This window comes from Phascolarctos cinereus, unplaced genomic scaffold (genome assembly GCF_003287225.1).
Source record: "Phascolarctos cinereus isolate Bilbo 61053 unplaced genomic scaffold, phaCin_HiC Scaffold_3;HRSCAF=262, whole genome shotgun sequence".
Classification (NCBI taxonomy): domain Eukaryota; kingdom Metazoa; phylum Chordata; class Mammalia; order Diprotodontia; family Phascolarctidae; genus Phascolarctos; species Phascolarctos cinereus.
The window spans coordinates 32427610-32449156 of record NW_027555736.1 but is presented as its reverse complement, the minus strand read 5'-3'; the positions used below and the strand labels follow the sequence as shown (position 1 = coordinate 32449156).

Here is a 21547-nt window from a genome sequence, read left to right as displayed (position 1 = left end):
GAGGGACATTTGACACTCAGAGGGTAATCTTCCCTGGTTGGGTACAGAGCAGTTGTGACAATGCTCCTGGAAGGAAGGGCACAGAAGAAAGTCTCCTTCCCACCTCTACAATGATACCTGTGGTCCAACAGACCCTCAGTGGAACAGAAGTTGTGGTCACACAGGTAGGGTAGGGTGGGATCCTTATGGTGTCTTAAGGTAAAGCCTACACACACACACACACACACACACACACACACACACACACACACACCAGGAAGTGATACAATAGGAAAAGAAAAGAGGACTTAGGCTCCATCTCCTGGAAGGTTGGCAACCTGGGGCAGAGCCCTGGTTTCCCTCTACAGTTATGGCTCTGACCCATCCCTATAACATTCAGAGGCAGATGTCATTCACCTGGAGGTCCAGAGGATCCCACCCTTATCAGTGCTGACTTTTACTGTAATATCATTGACATGACATCATGAAGGTCCTATCCCTGCCCAACCCTTGGAATCCCTGCAGGCTCCTGGGTGGGGGGGGGAAAGTTTTAAAGGTAGCAGATTTCATTTTAATGTAAGGAAAAAATATCTAATGATGAGATCTACCCAAAAGTAAAATAGGCTGCCACAGGAAGAACTCAATGTGCCCCTCTTGGGGAAGGTCTTCAGACAAAGGCTGGATGACCACTTGCCAGGAAGGTCAGAGGGGATTCTTGGTCAGGTATAGAGGAAACTAGCCAGCCACCCAGGTCTCTTCTAAATCACTGAGAAAATGGGGGCTAGCCTCTATCTAGCTGAGGAAGTCTAGAATTATCTGCATTTCTGATCCAAGGATTCTTTACCATAGCCTCCAGATTTCTTGGAATCAAATCTTGCCAAATGATGATGATGATTACTAATAATGATAATAACAATAGTAAATCTAGGCAGTCCTGAAGATAATCCACACTGACCAGACTAGCTTTTGGCTCCTCCTGGCAGCTTCTCCTGAAGGGAGTAACCCATTGGCCACCAAAATACAAGGAATGGGAGAATCAATGGCCCAGCCTAGAAGCGCACACATACACACACACACACACACACACTCACGCACCTCCAATACACACACACACTCCTACTCCACTTCTAACTGACTGAATGTCAGTAACAAACTTCTCTATGTTTGGTCGTAGTCAAGACAGACCAAAAGAAAAGGCAGAATCTGTATTATCACATGAAAAACCAGGTAAAATCCATTCCACTCAAAAATCTAAAGACTCAAGTTTCTCAAGCTGTGTTCTGTGGTCATGGAAATAGGGGTGCCAGGAGAATAGTGTGACATTAGTAAGTCACCTGGTAGCGGCCATCCCTGCCTCCACCCTGATCGCTGAGGGGGTTGGCCAAGCCAGGGACCCCCTCCCTCTCCTGCTTTTCACTCCCAACCCAAAGCTCAGACTGTTCAGCCACCCTGTCTAGAGGGGCTAGTGTCTGCAAAATGAAGTCAGTTTGGCCCCAAATCAGAGCTGCTCCCAGCTTCAGTGCCCTACCCCTTCCTCCTCTAGGAGTTATAAAATACTGAATGGATGGAATAGTGCCAAAATCAAAGACCAGCTTATTCCCAGTGGGACTTCGGGCTCCTACTGAAAAGGATAAGGCTGGCCTTGCCTCCCTATGTTCTGTTTGGACTCCAAATCCTGTTATATTAGCTTGAGCCCTCCTAAGGGCCCAGGCCTCACTGGAGCAGCCGATGATAATTACATATCACTTTAAATTTCTCAAAGTGCTCTATTTACATTAATTTCCTTCAACTCTCACAGTAACCCTATGAGGTATAGATACCAAAGATGATGTGATTTTTTTTACAGATGAGGAAACCAAGGCGCAGGAAGGGAAAGGGATTTGTACAGGGTCGCATAGTGTCCAAGGCAGCTGATAGATAGATCACAGCCCCAGACTTGGAACCAGGAATAATCCTGCCTCAGACAACAGAACTAAATATGCCTCTCTGTAGTGACCCACCCCATCCAATCACTCCACTGCCCCTAGTACTGCCCTCTTGGGCAAGGCAGAACAAGCCTTAGCCCGCAGTCACAGGATGGCCCTTCCAATACTTCACTGACTCTCCCACCTTAGATAGCATGTCTTCTAGGAATGAACTAGAATAAACAATTTTTGGCATATAGTAAGTGCTTATAAATGCTTTAAACTACCTCCTACAGCTGCCTCTCCATCAAAGCTTGATTACCCAGTGAGGTTTGTCGATGTCCATACTAAAATGTGGCACCAAGAACCGGACTTAAGACCCCCGAGGTCAGCTGGCCAGGGCCCCATGCCCCCCCTCCAAGAAGATAAATGAATCAGCTCAAAGTCTTAATGCAGTGCTTGGCACATATTAGCCAATTAAGAAATGTGGGTGGATTGATAAAGGGAGGGATTGATGTCTGGACAAGAAGGGGTCTCCCTCTAGCTTGAGGTCCTCTGTGAGACCCGACCAATCAGCCCCAACTCCTTGACCGTGTCTGCCAGGACAGACTTTCCTTTGTAGCTGAACCTGTCACAGGCAAACAGAGATTTGACCATCAGGGCAGCCATGTGGTAAGTATGCCAAGGCATCATGGGAAAGAGGGCTTACTCAATCAGGTCCAGGCCCAGCTCAGGAGAGCGACTGGTCCAAAGTCACACAATCCCATCCTAGGATGTGGGTCTAGAAGGGGCCTAGTCCAACTTTTTTATTTTATTTGTTTATTTAACCAGGGTCTGGAGAAGGGAAATTACTTGGTCATGGTCACATAGGAAGTAAGCCACCACGCCAAGATTAGAACTTCTGACTCTGAGCTGGGCACCCTTGCCTCCCTTGCACCCACAGCTTGGTCTCAGACTCCAGGGCAGAACTAGGTTGGAGACGCTGAGCAACCTTCTCCTTCCCCTTCTTCCCCTCCCTTCCTCTCCCTTCCCTTCTTAGCATCATTTCTCTTTCCCCAGAATGCATTGGCAAAGCTGAGGTTCTACAGTTGTGCAAAAATCCAGAAGAAAGAAGAAGATGTAACTGAGCCCCTGAAGGACTCCCCCCATCTACACAACCGTCCCATGCAACGGCACTTCCTACTTGACGCTGGGGGTTCTCCTGAGGGACGGCCTTCATACGGGTGACTCCCTGGTGCGATCTCTGTAAAATAAAATACGTTGTCTTTGGTTTACAAAGATAACACTGCTGACCCACACTCCCTAGGCCACGCGCTCTGAGTGGTTATTCCAGGAGAGGGGATGATCTCCACTGAAGCATCCCCTCCCCTACCCAAGTAAGCCCAGACAGAGTCTACCCTGCCTGCAGCTAGCCCTCCCACATACCCATAGCTCCCAAGGAGGCCAAAGGCTTGGAGGCAATTTTCCCCTGGCACGGCCCAGAACAAGGCTCTCCCCTGTCTTGGACCTCTGGGCCACTGAGACTTCTGGGCAGGTAGTCAGCTCCAGGCCAATGAGGATGACTTCATCTGGCCCAGCCTCCCACCCATCCCTAGCTGTCCCTATCGCCTGCTTCAATTTAAACAAGGATTTCTCAGACTTTTCCTAGGATTGTAAATTTAGATCTGGGAGAGACAATTTTCTTGTCATTGTCGAGTCGTTTTCAGCGTGTCTGACTCTTGGTGACCCCATTTGGGGTTTTCTTGGCAAACATCCTGGAGTGGCTGGCCATTAAAGCACCTTGCTTTACAGATGAGGAAACCGAGGCCCAGAGAGAGCAAGACAGTGTCTGAGGCAGAATGTGGACACAGCTCTCTCCCAGTCCAAGCCCAGCACTCTCCCCTTTGCCTCCTGAGTGGCCTCATCCGCAGGAAGACCCTGGGACAGACTCTGGAAATGCAAAGATAGATATGACACAGCCCTGCCCTCTTTTGGAGAAGAGACTTGGGGCCAAATAACACGACCAAGGCGGAGCGGAGCAGGGCCAAGGACACAGCAGACAACCCATTTGGACGTCTCTCATGATGACCTCACTACTGTTATTAAGCCACGGCTCTGATGGTTGGAAAGCTCCTTTACTGAGACCCACGATGCTTCGCTGCCCCAGCCCCACACCGGCCCTGGCTCTGCCCTCCAGACCAGGGCGTCTGAACCTCCTTTGGTCCCCTCGGCCAGTCAGTCTGGGCGTGTCTATGGCCCCCTTCTGAGAAGCATGTTTAAGTAAAATATAAAGGAAATATTAGTGAAAATAAAGATGTGTTTTTTCCCATCCAGGTTCACAGACTCTCTGATATCTCTGGGGGATCCATGGACTCCAGGCTAAGGACCCCTGCTCTATCTAGGGCCAAGCAGAACAAATTCAGTCTTTCTTTCAGCTTCTTGCCCACAGCCTTCTCTTTTCCAGGCTAAATAGTCCCTTTTCCTTCCAATGACTTCCTGATTCTCCACTGTTTTCCTAATCATAGATTAGGGGTCAGGGAAGAAGGAAAGGAAGTTGTCACCTGACCTAGACCAGACTTAGCCTAGCACCAGTTTATGGGATGCCTGGTCTCTGCCTCTAAGCAGGACTGGGACAGGGTAGAGTATGCCTAGAATGGGGACCTAAGGGCTTTATGGTCCCCCACATGAGCTGTGGACCCACCCCAGTTTTTAAACCCCTTTCCCAGCTTCTCTGTTTCCCTGCTGAATCCAAAGGATCTCTTCCTGGAACTAGCTCTGCCTGCCAGGTGTAGGGGGAACATGACAATGAGAAGAATCAAAGTTAGTAAGACTTTATCAAGGCCCTCCTGGGTGCAAAGTATAAATCCTATGGCATTCCCAGCCTTATGGAGCTTAGAATCTGGCAGTGACAGCCTGGATATGAGGCATGTTCTGATCCTTGCAACAGAAACACATTTCTAGAGTGCTCTGTAGAGCTCTGTACAGATGGTATCTCTCGGTAAATGACTAAGTCCCTAATAAGGACTAACCGACGTGCGGAGTCTAAGGGGGAGTATGGAAGGCTTCCTGAAGGAGGTGGCTTTTGGTTGGAGCTTTAAAGGGATGTTAGAAATTCAACTGGTAATGGGGGGAGGGAAGGCATTCCAGGCACTGGAAACAGCCTAAGCAAAGGTGAGGAGGAAGGAAAACTTGGTGTGTTGGTAGAGGGGGGAGAGTCATGGAATGGGGCTGCAGCACAGTGAGCATGGAGGGAGCAGGGCATAAGGTGGTACGAGGTTACAGAGGGTTCTGAATGGCAGGTTAAGGAGGTAAGATATTATTACTTGGTAGGTAATAATCGCCAGTATTTATATGGCCCTCTAAGGTTTGTCAAGCACTCTGAGTGCGTTACCTTGTCTGATTCTCACAAACACCCTGTGAGGTTGGACTCATGAGGCCTTGGATTTGCCCAGGGTCACACGAGATTTGAACCCAAGTCTTCCTGACTCTGTTGTGCCCCCTAGCAGGCTCCATAGAGAGCAAGTGAAGACTTTTCAGTTAGAGGAGTAGCATATAGAAGCTTATTCTGGCATTGGTACAAAGGGTGGAATGGGATGGAGAGCAGGACCACAGGTAAGGAGGCTTTTACAATAGTCAGGGGACAGGTAATGAGAGATCTGATTCCTTTCATCCATCCCATTTATCCATCCGTTCATTAATTAATCCATCCATCCATCCACCCATTTAATCATCCATTTATTCACCTAGTCTTCCATCCATCCATCCATCCACTCATTTATCCATCCATGTATTCATTTATTCATCCACTCATTTATTCAAAAAGCATTTGTTCAGCCTCTCTTATAGACCAGCCCTGTTCTTGAAAGGCACTGGATTTGGACCCTGAGCATCTGGATTTGAATCCTGTTTCCTTCCTCTATAATCCCTTCTAGTCCCAAATTAGGCTCTTCTCATCCTATGCCTTCCCTTCTCTAAGTATATAGGAAGGGGACTATGGGTGTACATTATCACATGAAATCACTGTTAGTTTTTTTTCCTTAACTGATTTTCCTTGTACAGGGTGGGGCACATACTTGGTAAATGACTCTTTTGTAAAAACACAAGGCAGAACAAAGAACACTAGTTTTGGAGTCAATGGACCTGGATTCAAATCCCATTCTATCACTACCTATGAGTCTTCCTCTGACTTGTTTACCTTCCCTGACCCTCAATCTCCCCACATACAAATAGAGAGTGTAGGGCCAGATGCCCTCTGAAGCCCCTTCCAGCTCTACATCTCGGACCCCTGATCAGATGCCTTCTAAGGTCCTTTTCATTTCCAGCATCCTTTTATCAGGGCTCTAATGTCCACATTTTATATAAAAGGAAACTGAAGCTCAGGAGAATGAAGGGGCTGGGTCATGGTCCTAGTAAACATCAGCACCAGGCCTGTACATTGGCACTAAATTCTGCTTCTTTCCCTCAGTACCAAGTTCTCTACCAGGTCTAACTTTCTAAGATTCCTATGAGCTTCTGAACTCTCCAGAGCCTCTCCAAGGTTGAAAATAAAGTGATGAAAATATGGGGTTCGGGGGGGGGATGGGGGACAGAGGAGACAGAATTGTGCTTCTTGCTCTGCAACTACAGTTGAGAACCACAAATGAATGTTCTCCCAGTGTCCAAATCCTGACCAGACAGGTCTCACCCCCCTACGTTGTGTATGGTGCCTTCTAGGTTCTGTTTTCTTTGCTCTTTATCAGTTCATACAAATCTTCCCAAGCTTTTCTGAATTCTTCATACCTCAGACCATTTGGGATGAGTGAACTTGGGACAAGGTTAGACCTCGAAAATGTTTCACCTAAAATAAGACAATTTCGTGTGTTTGTCCTATCCAGTAGTGCTCTGTCTTGTACCAATAATACAAATAGCCCACATTTCTAAAGTGATTTAAGATTACAAAGTGCTTTCCTCACAGTAGTCTGGGGGTTGGAGGAGGGGGGTGCAGTTTGAATTCTGTTTTACCTTAAGCAATTTTTTTCTGTAAGCCTCAATTTCATCTGAAATGGGGGGGAAAGGGTAGGTAAAAAAGATTTCTAGCAAGATGGTAGGGGGAAGGGTCATAAGTGGACCTGCTTTCCAGAATTCCCTGCAGAACAATGAAAAAAACATAAAAAAAAAGAATAGTGGTAAACAAAAATATTTTTAAAAGGCTATCACATAAAAAGAAGAGAAACAGTAAAAGAAATGAGCAAGTTGGGGAAGGGGGGAGACTAGAACATAATCAATGAATCTTAGGGGCCAAAAGAAACCAAAGAGAAAACACTAGAAGGGGTGGGGGTGGGGATGGCCAATTAAAATCTACAATGACCACAAAAAGCTAGAATTTTGATGAGGCATATCAACTTGGATAACAAATACACAGAACAGATATCAGCAATAAAGAAACATGGCAAAATGATAGCTTTACTGCATGAAAAAGGCATGGAAAATATAAATAAAACTGAATGCTGAGAAAAGTGTCCTACTGGAAGACAAACCAGAAACAGCGCAAACCAAATTTCAAAATAAAATCGAAGGACAATTCAACTGGAAGGATGTTTTATGACTTAGTTACCAAGCATGATGGAATTTGAGCACAGATCTTCAAAAGAAAACATGAATTTTCAAACCCAAAAGAGTGAAGATAAAAAATCTGACCATTATATTTCAGAGAATCATACAAGAAAGGGTCCCAGCATTATCAAAATTAAGGAAGAGAAGAATTGTTTTTCATATACTTGGGATCTTGCCGTCTGCAAGACACCATTAGCAATAAACTCCAGATGCAACTCACTCAGACATATTATCTTTAGATTCCAAAGCTACAACAACAAATTATTTTACTGTTACTCATGAAGAAAAATATTACCTGTCATGAAAAACCAATCTGAATTGCACAAGACTTTACACATAAGATAAGGAACAATGGAAAGGGCTGGATTATGATTGAGGGAAATTGAGCTTCACTCAGCTAGGTTAAGTCTACTTTTTGAGAATAAGAGAAGGACACCTGGCATGCCTTAACAATTCTAGGAATTTTTATTTTTATTTTATTGAAGAAAACAAGCCTTGGCAGGGCATTTGATGTGCAAATCAACCTAGAAGTAGAAATTCAACAGGAAAAATCCTTTAAAATTTTATAACTATGAATAACTGATAATTTGAATTCTAATCCAAAAAAGGCAGAAATTTGAAGCCCTTCTTTTACAGACCATATTACAATAAAAATAGTTATAAAGAAGGAAATTGTGGTTAAGAGATGCATTTTTTTAGACTGGGACCAAAAAATGAATTGCTAGATAGTGTTTGGGTCCAAGAACAAATTACAGAAACATTTTTTAAAACTATGGTAAAGATAATGACAATATGAATACAACATATCAAATTTTATGGGATGCAGCTCAAGTACCTCTCAGGGGAAAAATTGTTATTCCTGAGCACTTATATTAGCAAAAGACAAAAAGGGAAGATTAGTGAGTTGGGTTTGCCACTAAAATGAGAAAAATCAACAAATTAATATCCTTATACCAAGCACACAATAAAAAATCAGCCAAATTAAAGGAGAAATTAACAAAACTGAGAGCAAGTGAACAACTGAATATGTGTGTGTGTATGTGTGTGTGTGTGTGTGTGTCTATATATATATATATAAACAGTCAGTTTCCTGAAAAGACCAATAAAATTAATAAACCATTAGCACACTTAATTAAAATGAAAAGAAAAAACAAGCTACCAAGATAAAATAAAATGAAAGAAATCCTAAGAATGGAGAAGAAATAACGAAAATTCTCAGTGACTATTACACATCGTCATATACCAAGAAATTGAGACTGAAAAAGACATGGCTGAATATTCACAAAACTATAAAAATCCCCCAGTTCACAAAACAAGAAATAGATTAAATAAAGGGACATCAGAAAGAGTAATCGAAAAGGCCGCTAATGAGCTGTATTGTAATAAAACACTCAGGACTAGAAGGATTCACAAGCAAATTCTATTATAAATTTAAAAACAAATCATCTCTATGCTATATAAACAAAAGTTTACAGTTAGATTTACATTTATTTACAGTGTGGTACATTGTAAAAAATGAACTGGGCTGGGAGTTGGGAAGACCTGGATTTGAATCAAGGGTGTGCTGGTAAATGTTTAACATCTGGCTGTCCCTGCCCCCACCCCCCAGAAAAATCTGTACCCATGACACACTTTTCAGTTTGATCCACATTATTAAGATGTTTTCTCCATCATTTTCTCAAGTCTAGACAATCAACAAATCAAGCTTTGATTTCCGAGATGTAAAAATTGAATGATCTGACCCTGGGGCTTATGGGAGCTGTCTCCAGGTTGCCCCTGACCTTGACATTTACCTGCTGTGTGACCAGGACCACCAAGTCCGAACTTGTGACCATACCCTCCTAGAAGACAGAGGCTTCTCCTTCTTGTCTTTGGGTGCCCAGCACCAGGCACACAAAAGGCACGCAAGACATCCTTGCTGGTTGTTCATCATTACAACTGGTTTTTTCTTTGCTTATTATGTTTTAGCCCTCATTTTGTTTTGCTCGTGAGTATATATTTGCATATTTGCAAATAATACCATTTATGTGCAGCTTTAAGGTTTGCGATGCACTTTATAAATACTATCTTATTTTATCCTTAAATTATCCCTGGGAGGTTGGTGCTATTATGACCTCCACTTTATAGATGAAGAAACTGAGGCAGAGAGAGGTCACATAGCACTCTTTCTTTGTTGGTGTGAAAGCCACAACGTGGCCAACAGGACGCTTTCTGGGTAAGGGGGCTTTCCCTGTGGCTCTCCTTCCTCTTTTCCTAGCTCCTCTTCTAGAGGAGAACTAGGGGTGAGCTGGAGAGATGCTCCAGGAAGAGGATTCCCTTCCCACCCTCAAAATTCCCAAGCACAGATGTCAAACCCGCTGCCCAAGGGCCACTCCCGAGCGGGCCCAAACTAGATTAAAATGTCATTGGGAAATATGCAACAAAATAAATAAAAATATAATATATAGATACCTAGAACATAGATAATGTTAACATATGGGTTTCTATGGTAATCTATAGCTTCTGGGAATCCTAAAGTCCAGTTTAGTGACCCCCATTTCTATTGGGGCCTGACCCCACTAGGATGACCGATTCTGTGCCTTCCCTCTGAGAAACCTCCTTTGGCTTCTTTGTAGATGATCATTTGCATGTCTCTTCCCCATTAGAACTTGAATTCCTTGAGGGCTGAGATTATTTGTGCCTTTCTTTGCATCCTTAGCTCTCAGTACTGGCACATAATAAGTTCCTCATAAATGATTGTTGACTGCCTAAGTGACTAAGTCTGAACCCCAATCAACATTCCATCAGCTGCAAGAGAGTCATAGAATCTCAGAATAGAAGAGGGACCTCAAGTGTCATCATGTCCGATGCTTACCTGAACGGGAACCCTCTGGCAGAAAGAGGATTGGATTTAGTGGTGAATGCACTGGGTGTGAGCCAATCAATCAATCTGGTATTTAATAAACACCTACTATGTGCCTAGAACTGTGCTAGGTGCTGGACATGCAAACAATGAAGCAATCCCTACTTACAAAGAGCTGACGTTCTCATGAGGGAGACAAGTACATATAGAACTATTTGAAGTCAGGGGACCCGGGTTTGAATCTCTGTTCAGTTACCTGTAAGACTTGGGCAAGTCACTTAACTTAGAGTTCTAGGCCTCAGTAACTCATGTATAAAATGAGTAGGTTCCAGGTTTAAAGTTAGGAACCCCCAGAACTATGACCTGAGTTCGGATCTTGACTCTAACATTGACGGCCCATATGACCTTGGACAAACCACTCTCCTCTCAACAGCCTCATCTTCCTTGGACTTCTAACCACATCCCTGACAAGACTCCAGCTATCTATCCTCTGCTTGAAAGACCTCCATTGATGGGGAACTCACTACCTGTATGAAGGCAACCCATTTCAGATCTCCTGAGCAGGAGGGTTTTTCCTTCTGTTAAGCTGAAGACTTCCATTCTAGTGCTCCCACCCACTGACCCCCACTCTGCCCTCGGAGGCCATGCAGAACAAAGCTGATCCATCTTCATCAGGAGAGCCTTTTGGAGGTAAAGCTGTTGAATAGTTTGCTATTATCCCTTCAGTCAGTCCTCTGGGATGGGGGGACAGGAAGAAGATTCTTTTCCTCCACTTCCAAGAGGGTAAACTGAGGCTCAGGAGACAACCACATGCCCCTTGACAAGGATGAGAAACCCTAGATTTCATATAAACCCTGGCCAGTAGATCATAGAATCCGAGGGACCTTAGAATATCAAATGTCAGTTCTGGAAAGGCCCTAGAACCCAGACTACAGAACCTTAGAGCTGGAGAGAACTTAGGATGCAGCATTTCAGAGATGGAAGGGACCTTCCCATCTCATTTCCAGATGAAGAGACTCGGGCCCAGCCGAGTAGATGAAGTGGCTCCCAAGGTCACACAGCTACCCAGTGACAGAAATGGGAGGTGAATCCTGGACTTCTCATTCCCCTGCTCCCAAAACCTGAGCAGTCTTTGTTTCACTGCCTTAACAACCTGAAGTTACATTTACCCATCTGTAAAATGGGATCACACAAGGTTCGCAGATTTAGTCCAAACCCCTCATGTTACAGATGAGGAAACTGAGGCCTAAAGAAGGGAAATGACTTGTCCAAGGTCACCCAGGTAGAGCTGGGAGTCAGCCTCCCCCACGAGACCAAGTTCACTGCTCTTTCTATTGCATCATGCCACCTCCCTTTGAAGAAGTCATCCTTATGGGTGGCACAGTGTTAGAGCACTGGGCCTGGAGTGAGGAAGAGCTGAGTTCAAATCCAGATTCACTCAGCTATGTGACTATAGGCAAGTCACTTAGCCTGTGTTTGCCTCAGTTTCCTCATCTGTTAAATGGGGATAATAATAGCACCTACCTCCCAGGGTGGTTGTGGGAATCAGTGAGATCGTGTCTGCAAAGTGCTTTGTAAGCCTCAAAGTGCACTGTGAATGCTGCATGGCACAGATTTCTTACACTAGCCAATACCTGGCCTCTCCTGAAGCCTGGTTTCTTTTCACTCCACCTCACTCCCTTTGAAAGCCTCTGGATCGGTGGTCGGCCCCTCCCTGGCCATGCTGAGCTCAGCTCCTTCGTCTCCCAGCTCCGAGCAAAGGAAAACGCATGCATCCACAGCCGGGAGACTCGGGCTCGCCCCAGCTCTGCTACCATTTGCTGTCTGACCTGGGCAAGTTACCTTCCTGCTAAGTGACAGACTTGGAGGGAGGAAGACCTGAGTTTGAATCCCATGTCAGACACCAGCTGTGTGACCCTGGGCAAGTCGATTCATCTCACACAGCCTCAGTTTCCCCATCTGTAAAATAGGGGTGGTAGTAGCACCTACCTCACAGGGCTGCTGTGAGGGTCAAATCCAATTAAATAAAATACGTAAAGTGCTTTGTGCTATAGAAACATTAGCTACAAGTCACTCTTCTCTGAGACTCAGTTTCCCGCTCTGTAAAATGAGGGTAGGACAAGAAGACCTGTAAAGTCACTTCTACGTCTGTGTGAGCCCAGCCTGGCCTCGTCTCTGGGTCCAAGGAGCTCTCTCGGGGCAAAGCTCCTCCCAGCACCAAGTGAAGAAGGCTCAGATGCAGTCAGCTGCCCCTGCTTCCCCAAACTGCCCACACAGACACATGTCAAGGGATGCTGAGCAGCACTCAGAAGAGGTAGGAAATCCCTGACCAGCAGATGTGGCCTCAGCCCTCCTGAACACTCAGTCCCTCCCCTGCGTCTCTTCTCCATCCATGGGTCCCGGGGCAGGAGAGGTGGCTCCTGCTGGGAGTGAGTACCAACAGGTTACAGACCGGCCAGGTAACCTTGGGCAAGTCCCTTCATCTCTCGGGTGGGTCTAGAATCACAGAATGTCAGAGCTGGAAGAGTAAACCTAGACCAACCTTCTTGCTTTATAATCGGTGAGGAAGCTGGGGCCCAGACAGGTTAAGAGACTAACCCATGGTCACACAGCTCACTGGAGCAGAGCTCAGAGAGAAACCCAGGTCTTCTGAGTCCTAGCTCTTCACCATTTCCAGGATATTATCCCTGCTTCCCCTGGAAAGGCATGAAAATGTAATTAAAAGGGGGCAACTAGGTAGCGCAGTGGATAGAGCACCGGCCCTGGACTCAGGAGGACCTGAGTTCAAATTCGGCCTCAGATACATAACACTTACTAGCTGTGTGACCCTGGGCAAGTCACTTAACCCTGTTTGCCTTGCCAAAAAAAAAAAATGTAACTAAAAGGAAAGAGCCCACAGCATTTCTGTTCTGTACAATGAGTGGACTGGGCTGGCCATGTCTGACAACGAATAAATTGCCACCCTTTGTCAATGGTGCTCGCTCCTGGTCAGCCTTGTTCTTCTCCCAAGCCACCCCCTACCCCAGACTAGATACAACACTAAGCCACAAGTGGGTGCTGATGATCCATAAGGGGGCACCCCAATAATGGAGACGTCTAGATGGTGCCGTAGATAAAGCATTGAACTTGGGAGTCAGGAAGAACTGAGTTCAAATCCTACTCCAGATACTTACTAGCTGTAGGACACTGGACAAGTCACTTAACCTCTGTCTGTCTCATTTTCTCATCTTTAAAATGGAATAATAGCAACTACCTCACAGGGCTGCTGTGAGGATCAAATGATAATATTTTAAAATCTCTTCGCAAACTTTAAAGTGCTACATTTTTGTTTTGACTTGTTTTAGTCATTTTTAGTCGCCTCCAACTTTTCGTGACCCCATTTGGGCTTTTCTTGGCAAAGATACCGGAGTGGTTTGCCATTTCCTTCTCTAGCTCGTTCTACAGATGAGGAAACTGAGGCAAACAGGGTTAAGTGACTTGCCCAGGGTCACACAGCTAGTAAGTGTCGGAGGCCAGATTTGAACAAAGGAAGATGAGTCTTCCTGACTCCTTGCCCAGAAGTCTATGCACTGTGGCGCCCCCTAGCTGCCCTGAAGTGCTCTCAAAGTGCTAGCTATTATGTCTATGATGCTATGAACTTGATGTACTTGGGAAAGAAAAGAGTCAGGCTTCCCAAGGGGATGTAAGGTAGCCATGAGAAGGCAGGATGGAGAATCCCAACGTGGCTGAGCTGGAAGGGCCCTGAGAACACAGAACACGAGTGTCGGAGCTGAGAAGAACCTCAGACACTGAACCTAAGAACTGAAAGGGATTTAGCATCAGAGCTCCCCTTGTTTTCCAGATGGGGAGACTGAGTCACAAAGAGGGGAAGAGGCTTGTCCAGTCAGGTCATGACTGCAGGTCCCCTACAAAGAAGCCTATCATAGCTCCCCTCGAAGGTGGTGTTTTGTGTTTTCCTTTTCTCAAAAATAAACCAACAGGAACAAATATTTTTTGTGCTTTGGTACATTTCTGAGGCAGCCAAAAGAAAAGAAAAAAACAAAAACAAAGAAAAGGGGGAAATTCACAAGCCTGGGAAAAATCAATAAATATGTCACATTTAAAAGCTTTGGGCTGCTATACACAACATTTTATACACTGTAACTCGGGGCCAGGTGATGTCACAGGAATGATTCAAGGTCAGCCCCAAGAGCATTCTGGGACCCAGCAGGGAGGGCACAGGAGCTCCCACTACCCCTGTTTTCTTTTCTCAAGGGAGGCCTCTTCCCTAAGGTGGGTCTTTGGGCCCTCAAGCTCCATTCACTCCCAGGTGAGCCCCCCTGCCTCAATCACACATAGGGATCTCCTGGAGTCCAGCCTTGGGGGCAGGTGAGGGACTGACCGACCCACAGGGCTTCAATAAACAGAGGGGTTGGGTCTTTGGGGCTGGGGAGCCAGGATACCCGGGATGCTACAGTGGGGCACCTCTTCTCAGGCTTCAAAGGCAACTGAAGAAGAGACAATGAGCACCATAAGACTGGTCACAGGAGAGCCCGACTCCCTCCCCTGCCCTCCCCAGTGCCAATGGGCAAGGTCTGACCCCCCCAGCCCTCCTTTCACAGGCAGGGACCTTGAACATGGCTTATGGTCCTGGCTTCCTGGGGAGGGTGGGGGCCGTCAGAGCTGCCCTGGGACTGAACAGCAGCAGGAAGGAGAAAGGACTGTAGGTCTCCGGCAACGTGGCCGGTCAGTCCCGGGAGTGACGTCCAACAAGGCTCCGTTAGCACCTGAGAGAGTGAGTCCCCGTGGCTTGGGCCATCCCTGCTTTGAGGTATCTGGCCGAGGGTACTCACCAACGCACCTTCATCTTCTCTGCAGGCGTTTGCCCTTTCACTGCTCGAAATCTGCTTCCCTTTCACTCTGCTTTGACTCAATTGTTTTTTCTCTCCTGACTCCAACCCTCTAGAGAGCTACAAAGTGCCACAGTCCCAAATAATAATAATAATAACAATAATAACAATTACAATATCACTAAAAACAGCCTTCGCTCAGCCCTTTCCCAGTGTTCTTCTGAGTTCCCACGGGCAGTCAAAGACTGTGTAAACCTGGGTGGAGTGAGAAGATGGCAGACACCAGAGCTCATGTGATGGGAGATGTAGCTGGGAGGCCCTGGCCTTGGGGTTCTGGTCTTTTGCTGTCCCTCCTCCAATGTCCCTTTTCCCAAGAGGCAGAGGCCAGAGTGCTGTGGTCACTGGAAGACGGGGTAGGCACCTCAGTCCAGGAAGCAGGGAGCCACCAGGGGGCTGGGGCCCTGTCCCTTAGGGCTCCCCAACTTTGCTTTTGAGGAGCAAGCTGCCCTGAGTCACTGACGGGCTGGTGTCTGGTGGAGCTGGGGGCTCCGTGGAAGGATTGCTGGCATCTGGCTGTCGGTCAGCTCCCCTTCCATTCGGGGGCGCGGGCCAGGAGCCATAAGAAGGGTCTCGTTCATTACTGGAGAGGCCACGCTGGTCTCAGGACTCCGGAAGAAGGTTCCTGGTGTGGAGAGGAAGGGTGGCAGTGGGGTGGGGCTGGGGCCGGTCTGGGAATGGGGGTAGCCTCCTTCTTGCTGCAGGACTCACAGCACAGCTTGTTGTAGCCAGGGATAGAGCAGTAACGTGCTAGGACTTCCATCTGGCAGAAGATAGACTTGTCCCCCAGGCAGGGCTCCTCTGAAATCACAATCACAAGGAGAGGTCACGACAGAGTCCAGGACCCAGCGGATCTCTGCCTGTGACTAGGAGAGAGGGAAACTCAGAGAGCTAAGCTGGAGGGGACCTGAGAGGCCATTGGGTCCGGCCCCCTGGTTTTACAGGTGAGGAAACTGAGACCCATAAAGATGAAGCGACGTCCCCAAGGCACACAGTCGATTTGAACACTGTTTCTGTACGCTCCCCGAAAGGCCCAGCTCCTAGACGCCCAATCATGGGCAAAACACTTGACTTCTCAGGGCCTCAGTTTCCACACCTGTAAAACGAGGGGCAGGTGGATTAGAATGAGCCCGAGGTCCCTTCCAACCGTAACATCTGTGATCTGGTGAATGTTGACAAATAGCAATGAAGGCCAATAGCCACGAGATGGCACCAGAATTCCAGGTTTGGAATCAGACTTGAGGCTTCAGTCACTGCCAAGAAAGCTATGGAAACCTGAGAATCTAACAAACCTGCTCGTAGACCAGAGCTGGAGACACACGTGCACACACACACACACACACACACACACACACACACTCCGTACAGATAAGCAATAAGAGGGCAAGTGACGTGCCCAAGGTCACTCAACTAGTAAGGAGCTGAGTCGGTCAACAAGCATTTAGTAAGCTCCTACTGCATACACACCAGGATACAAAGAAAGGGAAAAGACAGCCGCAGCTCTCAGAGCTTTGGACTGGAATCCAGCCCTTCCCGACTCGAAGGTCCACTATGTCAGGCTGCCTCTAGTGCTAAGGAAAAGGAGATTGGCTTACTCGATGATATCTTGTTGACAGGGTTGGGGGGCCCAGTCCGAGGGGCCCACTGGCCTTTGGGGGTCACACGCTCACTGGTCTCCATCTTTGCCGTGATGCTCGGGCGCTTACCTATGTTGGAGGAGACGTGGACCAGGTCAGGGGATGTGGGAATCTAAGAGCCATTCTTGGGGCTGTCCATGGGGGGGTTGCCCCTTTGAGGTCCCGGGGCTTCTAATTCAGAACGGAATGCCGGGTGCCCCTCCCAGCAGGCGCTGCCTCTGACCCCCACTCACCAGGGCAGGCAGGCAGGCTGCAGACTTGGACGGTCTCGGGCTTGTCCCCCTCACACCGGCCCATGCTGTTATCGCCGGTCTTGCAAACCACCTGGCGCTGCTGGATCCCTTCCCCACACGGGGCTGAGCACTGCGCCCAGGCCGGGCAGGAGCGGTCACCCGTGAGAACGGTGAAGAAAGAGAGGAGAAGGAGAGGGAAGCAGGGGATGAATGAGCCATGAGCCCCAGCCACAGCAGCCCCAAGGGCCCAGGTTCGACAAATGATACCGTCAAGTCACAAGTCTTCCTTCCCCTTTCAGTCCCCCGTCTGCCCTGTACTCATCCGCTGTGTGCCTAGTCACCGACGTATTGTCTCCCCCTATAGACTGTGAGCTCCTTGAGGGCAGGAACTGGTTTTGCCATTCCTGCTCCGAAAGCTTGATGATTTCCCATAGCTTCTAGGACACATCAACTTCTCTGTCTGGCATTTGACCGCTCACAATCTGACTCCAATTTACTGATTACATCTCACTCTATATTCCAATTCATCCCCTAACTCCAGACCCAGCTCCCTGTCCCCTGTACCATAAGATGTGCGCCCTGGGTTTCGACAGAACAGATTCCAAAGGGTTTGGAGAAAGACTAGGTAGGCTCTAATGGTCGGAGTCCCTGCAGAGGACGGCAGCCCAAGAGGGATGGGAAGGTCCCCAGAAAGAAATTCTAAAGAAACAAACAGCAATGATTCCTACGAGGGGGAGAGGAGCCATGTGGCTGCACAGCGTGCTCGTTGGTGGCCACGTTGGAATCTGAAGGACACGTACTAGGGATGAGAGCCAAGGCGGTAGAAGAGGCTGACTACAAAAGCAAAACATCCAGAACGACCAGGGGAGATCTTCAGATGCCGATCAGGCTCATTTGAAGACCCTGGCTTGGTTTCCCTCTTGCTAGAGAAGCAGGGTCCAAAGGAGGGAGAATAATGATGAGAAAGAAGAGGTTCAGCCAGAAGGAAATAGTGGACTTCACAGCAATATTCCTGCCCCTACCCTCCTCCCCCCACCCCACCATGGCCTTACTTACAGGCCCATCAAGACACGTCTTCCCCAGTGTCTGAAGACAGACTCACCTGAGACCAGGCTCCCATTCTCCACTGGGCCGGGCAGGGCACTCGGTGGCAGGGTCTCCGGGCCTCAGGCCGATCGCCAGGGCAGGACTTGATATGCACGGCCCGGCTGGTGCCATTGTGCAGGGTCTGGAGGCACTGGACTGCCCGAGTCTGCACCCCCAGCTTTCCACAGCTCTTGCTACAGGGACTCCACTCTTCAGCTACCCACCTGAGAAAGGAGAGAGGGAGAGTGGGATAACCGTGGTCAGGAAGGAGTCACAAGGTGGGATGTGCTGGGACAAGGGCAGGGTGTCTTACTCCAGAGTAGAGAGATCATTTCCATTTTTGTCCTCATATCCCCAGTGCCCAGCACAGTGTTTCAAATACAGTAAGTGCCTCATAAATGCTGACTGGTTAAATGACTGATTGATCACACCCCTCACTTCAGTTCCAAAGGATTATGGGATGCAGTAGAAGAAATATCTGAAGATCTGGGTTCTACTTAGGGCTACTTGTTCAACTTCTCTATCCCTAAATGGCCTCGTCTGGAAAACGATAGGAGATCCAGCAAGAGAGACAGACAGAGACAGAGAGAGAGAAAGGAGAAAGAGAGACAAAGAGAAATAGACAGAGAGAGACAGAGAGATGGGGAGAGACAGACAGAGAGACAGAGAACAAAAGAGACAGAGAGACAGAAACCAAAAGAGAGAGAACAAGAGAGAGAGACAGAGACACAGAGAGAGAGGGAGAGAGAGAGAGCGCGTGCACAAGCCAGCCTTGGACTTAGAAAAGCTGAGGTTAACGTTTCACCTCTGAGATGTACTGTCAGTGTGACCCTGGACGAGGCACTGCCTTCCAACCAAGCCCCCAAGTAAGTAAGCTGATAAGGCGGCAGAGCAGGTGGCTATCTGCATTGGTGGAGGGAGTTTCCTCACCAATGAAACCACAGGCCCAGGCCCAAAAGGAAAAGGGAGCGAAGCCTGTCTAGCATAGATTTAGAAGGGTGTTATAGAGGAACTGGTCCCTTCAGCTCTCAACAAATTATAAGCATCTATGAAATGAGAGTTTATATTAGGTGATCTCTAAGGTCCCATCCAGACCCGACGTGCTGTGATCTATGTTCTATCATTGACATCCGGGGTTTTCAGCAGGAGTATGCTAGTAAATGTTTAACAACCAGCTCTCCAGAAGTACACAACATGCTTTTAAGTTTCATTTGCATTACCATTTTCTCCATCACCTTCAAGAGAGAATTCTCTAGACAAGAAACAAAACAATAAATTGAGTCCTTATTGAGGCATTTGCTTGGTTTTTTGAGGAGTGAATGCTCACACTGAAAGCTGGACAATCAGCTTGTGCCAGTGAGAGCTCACCCCAGCACACCCCTGCTGCTAAGTGTTGAATGGGGGCCACCCCCTCTCCCTCTAAGCCTCCAGTGCCTGGGGCTCAGAGATCTACCCTCCCCCTCATCCCTTGTGGAGATTTAATTTGAATACCCTAGTTCACTTGTTCCAGAGGAAGATGAGAAAGAGAAAAGGAAAGCCCAAGAGAGCAGGAGTTTCTCCTGGAACCCCAAAAGACTCAGTGGAAAATACAAATCCAGGGCAGCTAGGTGGTCCCGTGGATAGAGCATGGGCACTGGAGTCAGCAGGACCTAAGTTCAAATCCTTCTTCAGATACTTGACACATACTGTGTGACCCTGGGAAAGTCACTTAACCCTGATTGTGAAAGAAAGAGAGAGAGAGAGAGAGAGGAGAGGAAAGAAAGAAAGAGAGAGAGAGAGAGAGAGAGAGAGAGAGAGAAGAGAGAGAGAGAGAGGAAAGAAAGAAGAAGAAAGAAAGAGAAGAAAGAAAAGAAAGAAGAAAGAAAGAAAAAAGAAAGAAAGAAAGAAAGAAAGGAAGGAAGAAAGGAAGGAAGGAAGGAAGGAAGGAAGGGAGAGAGAGAGAAAGGAAGGAAGGAAGGAAGGAAGGAAGGAAGAGGAAGAAAGAGAGAAAGAAAGAAAGAAAGAAAAGGAAAAGAAAGAAAAGAAAAGAAAAGAAAAGAAAAGAAAAGAAAAGAAAAGAAAAGAAAAGAAAAGAAAAGAAAAGAAAAGAAAAGAAAAGAAAAGAAAAAAAGAAAGATACAAATGCAAGCAGGATGCCAAAGCTTAGGCCCTGGGGGAGGGGGAGCCAAAGGGGTCACCTCACCCTGAGCTGCCCCTAAGCGCTCCTAGCTCACCTCAGCCTCTTGCCTCTTGGAATCTCAACCTTCCTTCAAAGCTCTACCCACACATCAGCTTCTGCATGAAATCTTGTCCAGTCTCCCCAGATGCTTGTCCCTTTCCCATAACGTTCTATAGGATCTATTTTGATTCCACCCATTGTCTTCCTATCTGGAATGGAAGCTCCCTGAGGGCAGGGATTCTTCCAGTTTGTCTTTGTAACTCCAGTGCCTACCATGATGCCTGGCATGGAGGAAGGGTTTTTAAACAAATGGTCACTGACTGATTGATTGAATGAGTAGAAAACAGAGACCTGCTGAGCAGGCCAAGAGAGGAGCATGCCCACAGGCCCCTGAGGTTGCCATTGGTCTGGATGTTGGGGCCACTGAGGCCGCTGACCCTTCCTCCAGGTGTGAAAGTGCTGTCTAGTTTCTCAGCTGTGGTTCTGGGGTGATCTCTCCACCCACCGGCTGGTCATGAGACCGCGAAGTTGTAGATTAAGAAACGGCCTTAGAAGCTCTCTAGCCCAACTCCCTCATTTTACATATGAGGAAACTGAGTCCCATAGAAGTTAAATGACTCACCCAGGGTCACACAGCTGGTGTGGGTGGTGGGATCTGCCCCCAAGTCTTTCTGACTCCAACTCCAGTATCCTGCGCCCTAGGCAGCCCCTTATCTAGATGCTATGATTGATGGCTTAAACTGAGCTTGCAGTCCACCAAGGCCTCAGGCCTTTTTTCACATCCAGTGCAGTCTAGCTAGACCTTCCTCCCATGAGAACTTTTTGGAGGCACATCATCCTTGGTGGATGCATCAGGCTTAGCAGAAGAGAGAGAAAGGATGAGTGGAGAGGAAGGAAAGCCCCGCACTGGGGCTGCCACTCACGAGGGCTGGGCACACTCCTGCTGGCTGCAGCGTCTCCGGATGGGCTTGGGCTTCTTCTGGTGGTCACAGAAGTGACGGTGCACCATGCGATGGACGCTCCGCTGCCGGCAGCCGTACTTGGCGTATTGGACACCTGCAGGAGGCAGAGACAGGCCCAGGGAAGGGGCTCCAGACGGCTTGAGGAGTCCGTTCCCATGGGGTGGACTGTGTCCAGGGTGAAGCAGGTCAGACTCTCCCCTACTGCCAGGCTCCTGGGCGCAAGCCTCCTCTAATTCCGTGCCTAGCACAGTTCCTGGCACAGTTAACTCATTGCTTCCCCATTCCTTTC

General features: G+C 47.7%; 1 protein-coding gene across 1 annotated transcript in view; it reads right to left on the bottom strand.

The window, feature by feature from the left end:
- Window positions 1–7288: 7288 nt before the first annotated feature.
- Window positions 7289–21547, bottom strand: part of ADAMTS14 (ADAM metallopeptidase with thrombospondin type 1 motif 14) — a 107729-nt gene continuing 93470 nt past the window's right edge. Inside the window, exons 17-21 of the mRNA XM_020975199.2 lie at window positions 21220–21352; window positions 18155–18362; window positions 17053–17182; window positions 16778–16888; window positions 7289–15983 (exon numbers count right to left, since the gene is read on the bottom strand). Of these exons, the coding sequence (XP_020830858.1) occupies window positions 15763–15983; window positions 16778–16888; window positions 17053–17182; window positions 18155–18362; window positions 21220–21352 (803 nt within the window). The 3' untranslated portion in view covers window positions 7289–15762. The remainder of the gene's footprint in view (window positions 15984–16777; window positions 16889–17052; window positions 17183–18154; window positions 18363–21219; window positions 21353–21547) is intronic.